Source organism: Caloenas nicobarica, chromosome 29, assembly GCF_036013445.1.
Source record: "Caloenas nicobarica isolate bCalNic1 chromosome 29, bCalNic1.hap1, whole genome shotgun sequence".
NCBI lineage: Eukaryota > Metazoa > Chordata > Aves > Columbiformes > Columbidae > Caloenas > Caloenas nicobarica.
Window position 1 is genome coordinate 3449097 of NC_088273.1, and position 12678 is coordinate 3461774.

General features: G+C 60.1%; 1 protein-coding gene and 1 non-coding gene across 2 annotated transcripts; one reads left to right on the forward strand and one right to left on the reverse strand.

Annotated features, from left to right (window-relative positions):
* The first annotated feature begins 717 nt into the window (after window positions 1–717).
* Window positions 718–10394, forward strand: LOC135999585 (scavenger receptor cysteine-rich type 1 protein M130-like). The gene is made up of 14 exons (XM_065653148.1): window positions 718–784; window positions 1765–2079; window positions 3534–3842; window positions 4064–4378; window positions 4898–5224; window positions 5309–5623; window positions 5968–6282; window positions 6676–6726; window positions 6811–7125; window positions 7541–7576; window positions 8086–8223; window positions 9029–9124; window positions 9759–9911; window positions 10141–10394. Exons 1-14 carry the CDS (start codon window positions 718–720, stop codon window positions 10392–10394), a joined length of 3006 nt encoding a protein of 1001 aa, XP_065509220.1.
* A 1786-nt stretch (window positions 10395–12180) lies between these two features.
* TRNAF-GAA (transfer RNA phenylalanine (anticodon GAA)) lies at window positions 12181–12253 on the reverse strand. The gene has a single exon. It is a non-coding gene; the product is annotated as a tRNA-Phe (tRNA).
* Between the last annotated feature and the right edge of the window lie 425 nt (window positions 12254–12678).

The following is a 12678-nucleotide window of genomic DNA, read 5'->3' on the forward strand; positions in this document are numbered from 1 at the left end:
CCGTGGGGAATAACGGCCCCTCAGTGACACACTGACAGGCAGGGACGCGTCTGAGCCCCTGGGCTGCACGTCTGCTGCCAGGACAGGGACGTGTCCCAGCTCCAGCTCCTGCGAGGGACCTTCCGTGGGCTCTCCAGGGAGCGGTGGGTGAGCCAGCGCTCCTGGGATGGGGCTCTGCCCTGGGCTAAGGCCCTTTCCCAGCTGCTGCTCCCAGCACTGTGGGGTCTGTCACAGGGGCTGTTTCCTTCCCTTCCTGACACAGTTCCAGTGCAGTCCCAGCCCCATGAGTCTTATGGCACAGGAGTGGCTGGACACTCTCACCTTGAGCTCTTGGATGTGACTTTCACAGGACATGCTCGGTGCTCCTGGTCCACACCACAGGGCTCAAGGAATAAAAAACCAGTTTGCCCCACTACAACCGGCCCTGTCCTGTGACGTTCCACCAGCACAGTGATGTGACACCTGCAGCAGAGCCGTCCCTCATATATGGTCATGAATGGCGCTGGAGAAGTTCATTGGAGGACTGGGCTGTGTCGGAGGGGAGATAGCTCCCGATAATGTCTAAAAAGGTGCTGCTGCTTCGATTGGCTCCTCCTGTAGCTGGGGGACATCTGCAGAGATATATTGCCCTCCCATCATCATTGTTCCCACGAGTCCCTGGAGCTGTGGCAGGGAGTGCGGCACAGAGGGATGCGCCATCAGGGCAGGAGGCTCAGGATGGGCACAGAGGGACTCCTGTCCCCTCAGACGCTGTGGCTGCTCCTCTGGGTACAGCTGTGCAGGGGTAAGTGCTGACTCCCTTGTCCCACCGCCCAGGGCCAGCGGGTACCAGTGTGGTCATGGGGATCTGTCTGGGAATGGGGTTTCTTTGCAGGTGCTGCTGAGACAAGGGGCAGAAGGTGCTCAGATCCATGGAGCCTGTGTCCTTCCCTGTGCCTATCTGGGTGGGAGAGAGTATCTCTTTTTCCAGGGCTCCAGTGTTCAGGGCAGCCTGTGCCTGGCTGGATTCACAGACACCCTGTCCTGGGGTGCCATTTTGGACCCCCTTGTTCCCAGCACTCTGCCTCTGGAGCCAGTGGTGGCCTCACTGGTGATGGCAGCACCCAGAGATCCCCAGGCCACTGCCAACCTCTGGGGTGCCCCAGAGGGTTTGTGTGCTGCTCAGCGCCCCTTGTTCCAGGGGAGCCCTGACCCCACGAGGGCAGTTTGTGCCCTGCAGAGAGAAGAGGACGGGGACATCTGTAGTAGGGAGACGTCCTTCCTGGGGGGCCTGGCCCAGGGCAGGGGCTGGGCTGACACCAGGAGAGGAGGGGATGTGTGATCCTGTGGATGGTCTCAGTGGGAACAGGGAAAGCCCTGGGGCTGGGCTGGGTTTGGATGGTGCTGGGGCAGGTGGTTTGCAGGGGAAGCTGCAGCCCTGGATACACGGGACTGTTCAGGGGGTGCTGGTCTGGGGCAGCGGGTGCCCAGTGCAGGGCTGGGCAGTGTGTGGGTGGGCATGGGTGGGGGGTGGGTGGCTGTTAGGGTGGGAAGAGTTGCCTTGTGTGGTGAAATGGAGAATGACCCAGACGTGCTGGACCTGGGCACCCCCAGCCTTGCACAGCTGTGGGAACAAAAGGGACCCTCACACTTCTCTGGGAACAGCCTGGAGGGGAGGGGGCTCCCACCCTGGTACATCTGATTCAGTGCAGGCAGGAGGTTCCCCCAGACCTGCAGCACTGGGGCTCGGTGCTCTCCTGACTCATCCCGTGTTGGTGTTTGAAGGTGCTGCAGAGGTGAGGCTGGCGGATGGCGGCAGGCGCTGTGCTGGGAGAGTGGAGGTGAAACACCAGGGACAGTGGGGGACCGTGTGTGGTGACCGCTGGGACATGAACGATGTAGCAGTGGTTTGTAAGCAGCTGGGCTGTGGGTCTGCTGTTGGAGCTCACCACTATGGACACTTTGGGGCAGGATCTGGCCCCATTTGGATGGATGATGTCGGTTGTAGAGGCACTGAATCTACCCTGTCTGACTGCAAACATGCAGGATGGGGTAAACATAACTGTGATCATTCTGAGGATGCTGGAGTGACGTGTTCAGGTAAGGGGTCAGCCTGTTCCCACCTTTGGGGCTGGCATGGGGGAGGGCCCTGGCTGTGCCATAGGGAGCAACAGACATGCTGGAGCAGGGCCCAGTGATGTCGGTCAAGCTGCCTTTCTGGGACGGTCATTGCTGCTTTAACAGGTCCCTGGGGAAAGCCCAGAGGGAGCCAACCCCAGGGCGAACTGCCCCTGCCTCGGTGTGTCAGCCCCGCCTCAGTCAGTGTCTTGGGCTGCATGTGAATCCTCCATCCTGCCCTGGGGTGTCCACTGCTCTGCACTGGTCCCCACCCATTCTGCCAGTGCCCAGCCAACAAGGCTGAGAATCCCTGTGCTGGAAACACCACAGGGGGACTTGCTTGGCACCCACGCCTTGGAGGAAGAGCATGAGATGGCTGGCCACGCTGGGTTGTTCCCCCTCAGGGACATGTGTACATCGATGTCCTTGGAGGGACTTTTCAGAGAGCACGAGCGCTGGGCCCTGGGCAGAGGAGCAGGCGGCACATGGCCCCTCGCTGCCCAAGCCCAGGGCTCGGCCATGTGGTCCTGCTCTGTGAGGCTTGAAGATTTGGCAGCTGCTTGACTCTGGCTGCTTCTTCCGTATCACTGCATGCAAGGGCTGGTCCTGGGATGTCCCTGGGGCTGTGACAGCCCTGTGGGGACAGGACCCCATGCAGGGAGCACTGACCAGCTGCCCAACCCCTCCTGCCTGCCCACAGCTCCCCACACTGACCCATGAAATGGAGTCTTTGCCAGCACTTACTGACTCTCGTCCGTGCTGCTGTCACCCTCTGAGGCAGCGTGAGGCCAGGGGGACATGCGGGTCTCCTGTCCCCTGCCTGGCCATTGGCCTGGGACCTGTGCACCCCTGGGCAGAGCACGGTGTCCCTGGATGAGAACAACCCCCTGGAGCAGGCAGCGGAGGGCTCTGGAAAGCGCCAGCCATGATAACAGCTGCTCCATTTCTGTGCTCTGGGACATCTCCCACCTAAAAGGAACCTCCCAACACCCCAGGAACAGTCCTGGGAGCAGAGTGCGCTTCTGGTTGCACCCAGGTGATGATGGTCCTGCCTGGCCCAAGCTCTGCAGGGGCTGAGCAGCTGCAGCTTCATCATCATCTGGGCCAGTTCTCCTGGACCCCAACTGCTCACACGGCTGCGGTGCTGGGGGGACCGTGCCAGGCAGCACAGAGGACCTTGTGTGGGAGCCCTTTGTGTGAGCAGCACTTGTGGCTGTGAGTGTGTGGCAGACACACACCTCGGGTGCTCTGGTGGTGTAGACAAGGGGAGGAGGAGTCTTGGATATGTTTGTGTCACCAAGACTCCCCCAACAGCTTCCTCTGGGATGTGCAATGGGCACTTTGGCCACGGCTTGCTTGGAGGTGATGAGGGATGTGGGCATGTAACTGCCAGAGGGTCTGGGAACTCCCAGGTTTTTTGATGTTTCTTTTCCCAGGATTTGTCCGTCTGGTGGAAGGGAAGAGCCGCTGCTCAGGACGTGTGGAGATCCGTGATGGGGACCAGTGGAAAACTGTTTGTCATTCCCACTTTGGCCCCAAAGCTGCTGACGTGGTCTGCAGGGAGCTGCAGTGCGGCGTGGCCCTGCCTGTGTCTGGAGGAGGTCACTTTGGAGAAAGGGTTGGTCCCATGTGGGATGGAGAGCTGCAGTGTGTGGGGAATGAGTCCCTCCTGTCCTCCTGCCCCACGGGGCCCTCCCGGGACCAGGCCTGCACCCCGATGAACAGCGCTGCTGTCAGCTGCACACGTAAGGACTCGGGGTGGGGTGGTGAACACTGGGGCTGTGCCAGGGTTTGGGAACAGAGCAAGGACTGTGCTGAGTGGGTGTAGGACAGGAGGGATCATGGGACTTTCTGCAGCACGAAAACTGTGCAGAAGGAGAAGAAAGGCATCTGTCCCTTTGGACTGTCCACTGGCTACCGAGGCTACAAAAGCACTAACCCACCCTCTCTCCTCCTCTGTCCCCAGAGTACACAGCGTTCAGGCTGGTGAACGGCAGCACAGCGTGTGCGGGGAGGGTGGAGGTCCAGGTGATGGGGACCTGGGGGACCCTCTGTGCCTCCCGCTGGGATCTCTCAGATGCCCACGTTCTGTGTCATCAACTCCACTGTGGGTTTGCTGAGTCCATTCCTGGAGCAGAGTATTTTGGGAGAGAAACCGGCCCTGTCTGGAGAGACTTGTTCCACTGTGAGGGAACTGAAGCCCACCTGGGACAGTGCCCAGTGACCACCCTGGGGGCCTCCCCATGCTCCCACGGGAACAACGCTGCTGTCATTTGCTCAGGTGAGTGCTGGGATAATGGTGCATTAGCTCCATTTCCCTTTGTGGGAGACATGGCCACCCAAAGCTGGGTCCCATGGCAGTACCAGGCTGAATTTCTCCCTGGAGGATCCCTGGGGGGCTTTCCCTGCTCAGACTGACCGCTCTGCTCTGGGAGAGCTGAGGTCTGAACAGAGGCAGACACCTGGCCCCAGGGCAGCGCCTCAGGCCCCAGCACCACTGCCAGGCCTGTGTTCCATAGGATGAGCCCAGGACAGGTCGGTGGGGCTCTGCGCCATCCCTGTGGCTGCAGACAGCCACATCCCATCCCCACAGAGAGCCCTGCAGAGCCCCATCCCACCACCCAGCAGCAGCAGACCTGGCTGTGAGCTGCAGACAGGGCTTGGGCTTTGCCCTGGCTTCTCGTCAGCACAGGGCTCAATCTTGTCCTGTCTGGTCGGACAATCCCCCCTTGCCCTCCTCCCTGGAGGCTGCCGTGCTGCCCGGTGCCGCTGATGGCTGTGGCTCCTCTGCTGTCCCCAGGCCCAGCCGACTCTGCGTCCCTGCGGCTGGTGGGCGGAGGGAGCTGGTGCGACGGGCGAGTGGAGATCTTCCAGCGCGGGACGTGGGGCAGAGTCCTGGACGACCAGTGGGATGTGCAGGAGGCCAGCGTGGTGTGCCGGCAGCTGCGGTGTGGAGAGGCAGAAAAAGCCTACAACCCCCCAAAGCCTGAGCGAGGGACGGGCCCCGTGGGGCTGCGAGGGGTCCGATGCGCAGGGCACGAGGCCAGCCTGACCCTCTGCAACACCTCCCTGCCCGGGGGTTTGCTGTTGGGAGGGGTTGTGGAGGACGTGGGAGTCATTTGCTGGGGTGAGCGGTGCTGCACGAGCCCCCAGATGATGGGGTGGGGGGCAGACACCCCCTGACAGCACCTGGGGTTTCTCCCCACTGCAGGGAGCCGGCGGGTCCGGCTGGTGAACGGGTCCGGGCGCTGCGCAGGGAGAGTGGAGATCTACTACCAGGGCAGCTGGGGGACCGTCTGTGACGATGGCTGGGACCTGTCTGATGCCGCCGTCGTTTGCCACCAGCTGGGCTGCGGAGGGCCGGTGGAGGCGGCCGGCTCCGCTCGATTCGGGGAAGGCTCCGGGCAGATCTGGCTGGACGGTGTGAACTGCTCTGGGTCCGAAGCTGCTCTCTGGGACTGTGCTGCCGGGCCCTGGGGGCAGCACGACTGCAGGCACAAAGAGGACGCGGGTGTCATCTGCTCAGGTCTGTGCTGGGAGATGTGCCGAGATGGTTCCCGGGGAGGCCGGGATGCAGGGAAAGCCGGGCATGGCCAAGGCTGTCCCTGGCTGAGCCCCTGCCTGAGCCCGGCCTATGGACACCCATGCACGGGTGCCCTCAGTCTCACTGGGGTCCCTGGGGAGCTCAGCTGTCCCCCAGGGTGAGTGGGGAGAGCAGGGCTGTGTGTCCACCAGGGACTTCTCTCTGCCCTGGCTGCAAGGGGGACTTGCTGGCCCTGCCCTGCCTGCCTGGGGGCCTGGGGAGTGCAGAGGTGTCCTGGCTCCCACAGCCCCAGACCAGCCTGTTCCTCTTGCTGCCTTTCCTCCCAGAGTTCGTGGCCCTGAGACTGGAGAACAGTGACGGCTGCTCCGGGCGCCTGCAGGTTTTCTACAACGGGACGTGGGGGAGTGTTTGCTCCAACTCGATGACTCTGGACACGGTGTCCCTGGCATGCGAGGAGCTGGGCTGTGGGGACGGAGGATCCCTGGAAACAGTCCTGCACTCTGGCAGTGTGTCTGGCCCTGCCTGGCTGGATTATGTGCAGTGTGGGGAGAAAAACAACTCTTTTTGGCAGTGTCCCTCTGCTCCCTGGGACCCACAGTCATGCGATGACCTGCGAGATGAGACCCACATCACCTGCAATGGTAACTGTGAGCCACTCAGGACCAGTGTCACCCCAGCTTCTGCTCCCCTCTGGGCACAGCCAAATGCAGAGAAAGAGCTTGGAGGGGTTTTTATTTCCATGTCAGACTCTTCTGCTGCTGGTGGCACAAACGTGACCACAGCTCTCAGAGCCCCACACGTCCAGCAGCACTTGCCACCCAGCAGTGCCTGAGGGAGGCAGTGACATCTGCAAGTGAGGTCTCAGCAGAGACCAGATGGGGTTCAGAGGAGCCTCCCCTCCATGGACACCCCCTGCTGCTCTGTGACCAAGATGGCACACACAGGCACGAGCAGAGCTCAGCCCCGCTCTCTTCTGCACAATCCCCGAGCCAGCCCCTTCACCACAGTGTTTCCTTCTTCAGGGAGGCGCCCAGAAATGCCCCCAGAGCCTTTGGCCCCGTGCCCCAACTCCACCAGCTGCACAGGTAGGGAGCTGCTCCTCTGTGTGCTCCTCTTGCCTGGCAGGGCTCTGCTGTCTGAGTGCCATGGGAGCTCTTTGCCTTCTCCAGACAGGGAGAAGATCCGTGCCGTGGGAGGCGAGGACGGGTGCTCGGGCAGAGTGGAGCTCTGGCATCACGGCTCCTGGGGGACAGTGTGCGATGACTCCTGGGACATGCGGGATGCCCAGGTGGCGTGCAGGCAGCTGGGCTGTGGCCCCGCGGTGTCTGCCCTGCGTGAGGCTGCTTTTGGGGTGGGGCAAGGCCCCATCTGGCTGGAGCGGGTGGAGTGCCGGGGGACGGAGTCGTCTCTGCAGGACTGCTGGGCCCGGCCTGGGGACGGACGTGCTTGCCGGCATAAGGAAGATGCTGCCGTGCGCTGCTCGGGTGAGCTGGGGCTGGGACCCCTTGCTCGGGTATTGGCAGGGAGCTGGGGAAGGCCTTTCACCCGCTTGGTCCTGGCACAGCCCCTGAGCTCCCGAGAGCAGGAATGTTCCTGTGGGGTGCAGCAGCCTGGTGCCACGCAGGGAGCAGCCTCGGTGGAACTGGATGTCCTTGGGCCACTGCCCGTGGGGCCCTGCAGCTCCAGGGCCATCCCCTGGGCTGCCTGTGCCACCCTGCCTGCCACCCAGAGCAGAGGCCACGGGCCCTGTCCTGGGTCCCTTTCTAGCACTACAGGAGGGGCAATTTGGGCAGGATGTGTCAGGGACACCTACAGACACACATGGGTGTGTGGAGGGGAGGCTCCCTGGTACGTGCACTCCCACCCTCTCAGCCCAGATCTCCTTTTCCTCCTCTGCAGCTGCACCCAGGACAGCAGCATCCCCACCCCAAGCAGGTAACTTGTCCTCCCCCCAGGGCTGGGTATCCCAGGGCCAGACTCTGACCCACAGTTGGGTGGAAGGGGCTCCTTGTTGGAGTGTGAAACTCCCAGGAGGAGGCACTGGGGTGGTTGTGTGGGGGTTGAGGAGGGCTGTAATTCACTCAGCACGGTGGAAGCTTCTCCGTCACTTACCCTCTTGCTGCCTTGTGCAATGGGGGTCAGGCCATTTCAAGAGGAAATGGCCTCAAGTTGCACCAGGGAAGGTTCAGATTGGATATTAGGAAAAAATTCCTCACAGAGAGGCTTGTGAAGTGGTGGAACAGGCTGCCCAGAGAAGTGGTGGAGTCACCATCCCTGGAGGTGTTTAAAAAGCATATAGAAGAGGTTCTTAGGGACATGGTTTAGTGCTAGAGTTAGGTTGTGGTTGGACTCGATGGTTTGAAATGATTCTATGATTCTATGACTTGTGCTGCCTCCACCTCTCCCAGGGCTGGTGCTGTTCTTCCATGTTCTTGCCCATGCAGATCCCACCCGGGGCCGTCCGACTGTCAATGGGAGGATCTCAGTGCCCGTCATCATCTGCATCATCCTGGGGGCCCTTCTCTGCCTGCTCCTGGCCCTGCTGGCCGGGCAAGTGCTCAGAGCTAGGGCTGGGCGCAGAGGTGGGTCCTTCCACAGAGGTCCCAGTGATGCCTCCTGGAAGGGCTGTGGGTGCTGCGGGGGGTCAGCAAGGGGCACAAGCAGAGCTGAGGGGATGAGACTGTGTGCTGCCACCTGTCCCACGCACCTCATTGACTGTCTGGCCATCGGGCACCAGCAGCAAGGGGTGGAGAGAGCCCAGAGGTGGTGGGAGCAAGAGATGGGGCAAGGAGAGAAATGGCAGAGCAGGACCAGGGAAGATGTTATCCTGGGGGAAATGTTATCCTAGGGGAGATGTGATCCTTTGGGAAATGTTATCCTGGGGGATATGTTATCCTGGGGGAGATGGCCAAGGCTGGCAGTGCTCTGGGTAGTGCTGGAGGGTGCGCTGGGGCAAATGAGAAGACAGGAGGAACACAGAGCAGCAGGGCCCATCTCCACGGTGTCAGGCCCCAGGCTGACCCTCCGCCCAGCCCCGCCTGCCCTTGGTAAGGCTGGGGCCCTACTATGGACTCATGGGGCAGACAGGCGTCAGCTCCAGGTGGCAGGGAAACACGGGAGCTGCTCTGGGGTCAGACAAGGGGGTATGACCCAGGGGCCAGAGGGGCTTGAGCACTGTCTCCAAGGGGATGATGGGTGATGCTGCCCCACATCATCTCCACAGTGATGTGGCCCTCACTGGGGATGTGGCAGCTGTTCCTGGACAGCACAGTGGGGCTGTGCTGTTGGAGCAGTCCTGGGCTGGGCCAAGGAACAGGTCTGGGGGAACACAGTGGGGTCCCATCGCCTCTCTGCCTGTCCCTGTGCCAGCCCTGCCTCTGTCCCCAGGCTCCAGGACAGCCCAGGAGCTCTTCCCCGAGGCCGTGTATGAGGAGATCGGTTACAGCCCAGCGTGGGAGAAGCAGGCGAGGTTTGGTCGCTCAGGTGGGTGTGGGCACATCTGCAGGACCTTTTCCCCTGGCCCCATCCCAGTGCTGGGGCTGTGTGGTCTGTGGGGAGAGCACCCAGGTCCTGGGCCCGGGAGAGGAGCTTCCTCCCAACCAGCTTTGCTGATCGCAGCTGGGCAGCCCCTCTCTTCCTGCCCCTGCACCCCACTTGACCAGTGAGGGATGAGCTGTCCTGAGGCAGCTCTGGGAGCACCTTTGAGACAGAGCTTGTCCCAGGGGAGCAGGGTGAATTCCCAGCCCTCCTCCCCATGCAGCCCCAGTTCTGTGGGTCCCCCTTCCCCAGCAGCACTGGCCACGAACCAGGTCAGTGGGCTCGCTCCTTAACACCCGCTGCGCATCTCTCCAGGCTCCTCTTCAGAGCAGTCCCTGACCCGGCTGCAGCCCTACCCTGGGTACCGTGAGGAGCAGGATGGTCTGGGATCAGCACCAGGTAATGAAGCAGGAAGGGGCTGATCTGCCTGAGACAAGTGATGGACAGAGGTGTCACTGAGTCTCACTGTCAGATGGGGAGGACCTGAGGGTCTCCTGTGCTGCTGCCAACACCAGTGCCTCCCATCCTCTGCTCTGCAGGATGTATCTTCTCACTGTCACCAGCTCCCCTCTCTTTTCAGATGTTCTTGTTCCGCATGGGGATGACCCAGCAGAGGGCTATGATGATGCCAGGGAGGTTTCTCATCCTGAGGAGGACGATGCCCCTGGACAGGGAGCTTGGGAAATGCCCAGGGTGCCAGAGGAGGGAGCAGGACCCAGGGATGCACCCAGAGGTGAGAGGGAAATTCAGCGCTGCTGGTTCCTGGGGTGCCATCCCTGCTCACACCCTAGTTGCTGCTGTACTGAGACATAAACCTCCTGGGAAGGGGGAACCTGCCCCAGGAGCTTCCCATGGAGGGACTGAAGGGTGGGAGAAGGAGCTGAATGTGGTGAGGACCAGGGAGGAAGGTGGTGCACAGACCCCATGGGGTGAACTGCAATGTCCTGCATTGCTGCTTGCAGGGGGCAGCCTGTGCTCCCAGAGAAGTGCCGGGGTCCCTGGAGCTGAAGGAGACACCTCGTCCCTGTCCCCGGGGAGCATGGGCTATGATGATGCTGAAGAGATCTCTCTGGCACATCCTTGTGAGGACACAAAGGCTGTGACAGAGCTGGGTGCACAGCAATCCCTGAGCCCCCGGCCAGGAGAGCCCATCCCTGCTGTGCAGGTGGGTGCAGCCGGGAGGGAGGAGGGGTCTGTGCAGCTGGGAGAGCCATGAGCACCGGGGAACTGTCTCCCTTTGCCCATGGGCAGCAGAAACAGCCCAGAGTTTCCTCCATTTTTTCCCCGTTTTTACACTGTGCATCATATTTGTTCTTATTAAAAGTCTCAGTGGACTTTGACCGGGAGCTGGTTTGTGTCTGCCCAGGCATCAGGAAATCTTCCTGAGTTTGTTCAGGGGCAGCAGAGAACAAAGACATGGCGGTGGGGAAGGGGTTTGTCTCAGGGACAACAGGTTTGAGGTCAGGCTGTGGGGCTGGTAGAGCCCGTGGTCCCTGTGGAATAATCCTGCTGACAGAGACGTTTCCATCCCGCTTTGCCACAGGCAGTTTCTAGTCAAAATGGCCCTCTAATAGGTCCCATGATGCACCCCAGTGCCCATTTCTTCACCCCAAGATCTCCCAGCTGCTCTTTCCCCCAGGGCCTGCCTGGGCCAGGCTGGTCCCACAGCGCAGAGGCCATGACAGAGCTGCCAATCAGGGTAAGTCCTGGGCTGTGACCCCGCAGAAGTGAACCCTAAGGTGGTCAAGGTGCCCTTTAAACTCCAGATGGCCCCAGAGGTGATGATGGCCCACAGATCTCCTCCCGCAATGGTCAGGAGGCACATGGGTCCCCGAAGCCCGTCTTCATCAATGACTCTCCTGTTCTTGCTCACCGAGTACCTAGAAGGACTCTTTTGGAGCAGTGACAGTCATGCAGGCACTACCCCTGCAGCCAAACATTTTCAAGCTCATTCTCAAAGCTGAAAAGACAGTAACTTTGCTTGGGCAGTCTGTCCCTCTCCTCTCAGTTGTTCTCAGTCACAACAAAACCCACCTTCCCTGGAATATTTGGGTATGGAAACGGGGGACAGTTGGGACACTTGTGCTGTGAGCCCTGGCTCTGGGCTGCGAGGATGGAGAGCACAGCAGCTTGTGCAGTGCTCAGGAAATGCAGAGGAAGGTACATTTGGAAAGTAAAAATGACATTCAGGGGTTGAGCTGGGGCTGTTTGGGAGTCACAGTGTGATGGCTGGTGACTTCCAAGCTAGACCCCAGGGGAGCCACTGCTGGTATTTCTGTCCTGACCTGTGCCCTGGCAGCAGGGAGGAACTGATGCAGAGGGATGTTCATGTGGGGCCTCAGACAGATTCCCCTGTGCTTGTATCTCTCTGCTGATGCCCAGAGAGGAGCGTGTCTGTGATTCATCAAACATTGCAGCAGGAGGGCAAAGCGGGGAGGCACAAAACTCTGCTCAGGACAGCGTGTGACTGAACAACACTGGTGCCCACGCTCCCCAGGGGACGAACCTCAGCACGGCTTTGCCAGCTGTCCTTGGCACATCAGAGGCCCAGCTGTGACAAACCTCCAGACAGAGGATGCTGCCACTCACACCTCAGCTCCAGAGAGTGCCCAGCCCTGGGACCGGGGGGGACCGTGGTCAGGATGCTCCGGTCTGGGAACTGAGGTCCAGGCAAGGAGGTGTATGAGGGGAGCAGTCTGTGCACCATCGAGAATGACAAAGAGGAGAGAGACAGGGTCTTTGCAGACAAATCACAAAAAAGAGATTCTGATTCTTGATTAGAAGGAGGGACAGCTGACACCACCCCAAAAAAGCACTGAATAGAGATTCCTGCCCAGGGAGAGGCGGGAATTTGTGGTGCAAGAAGAAGGCTCCTTCTGACCCACAGATCTGCAGGTACAGGGCATGGGCAGTGCTGTGGCAAGAGCTGGAGGAGCAAGGAGGGCCAGGGCAGGACGGAAGAAGGCAGATGGGCTCTGCAAAAGTCAAAGGGAGAAAATCATTGCTGAAGCCCAGGGATGAACCAGGGACCTTTAGATCTTCAGTCTGATGCTCTCCCAGCTGAGCTACTTCAGCTCTGCCCCAGCAGCCCTTGTGAATGGCTACTGGAAATGGCTGAACACCTGTCTGCCAATGGGAAGCAGTGAATTCATTATATTTCTTTGCTTGTGAACACAGCTTTGCTTTGTCATTAAATTGCCTTTTGTCTCTACACACGAGTTTTTACCCCTCTGCCCTTCCAGTTCTCTTCCCCATTCCCCAGGAGAGGGGAGTGAGTGAGCAGCTGGGTGGGGGCCATTATGGCCTTATTTCTACTGTCACTAAAACCAGTAAGAGTAACATGCTCTAAAATAATTTCTTATTCCTCTTGATGTTGATAGGCTTAATTTCTTTAATTTGTTCCTGTCATTCAGTCTTACTTGACCAGATAAGCTGCAGTTTCATGGTATGTAACCTCTGGCATAATGTTTCAGAAAATTGCTTTTTCTTTCATTGATAAC

Excerpts from the sequence above, each read along its gene's own strand:
- LOC135999585 (XM_065653148.1), top strand. The coding sequence starts at position 718 with ATGGGCACAGAGGGACTCCTGTCCCCTCAGACGCTGTGGCTGCTCCTC. Across the intron at positions 4,379-4,897 it reads CGCTGCTGTCATTTGCTCAG|GCCCAGCCGACTCTGCGTCC; the intron begins GTGAGTGCTGGG and ends TGCTGTCCCCAG. Across the intron at positions 8,224-9,028 it reads AGCTAGGGCTGGGCGCAGAG|GCTCCAGGACAGCCCAGGAG; the intron begins GTGGGTCCTTCC and ends CTCTGTCCCCAG.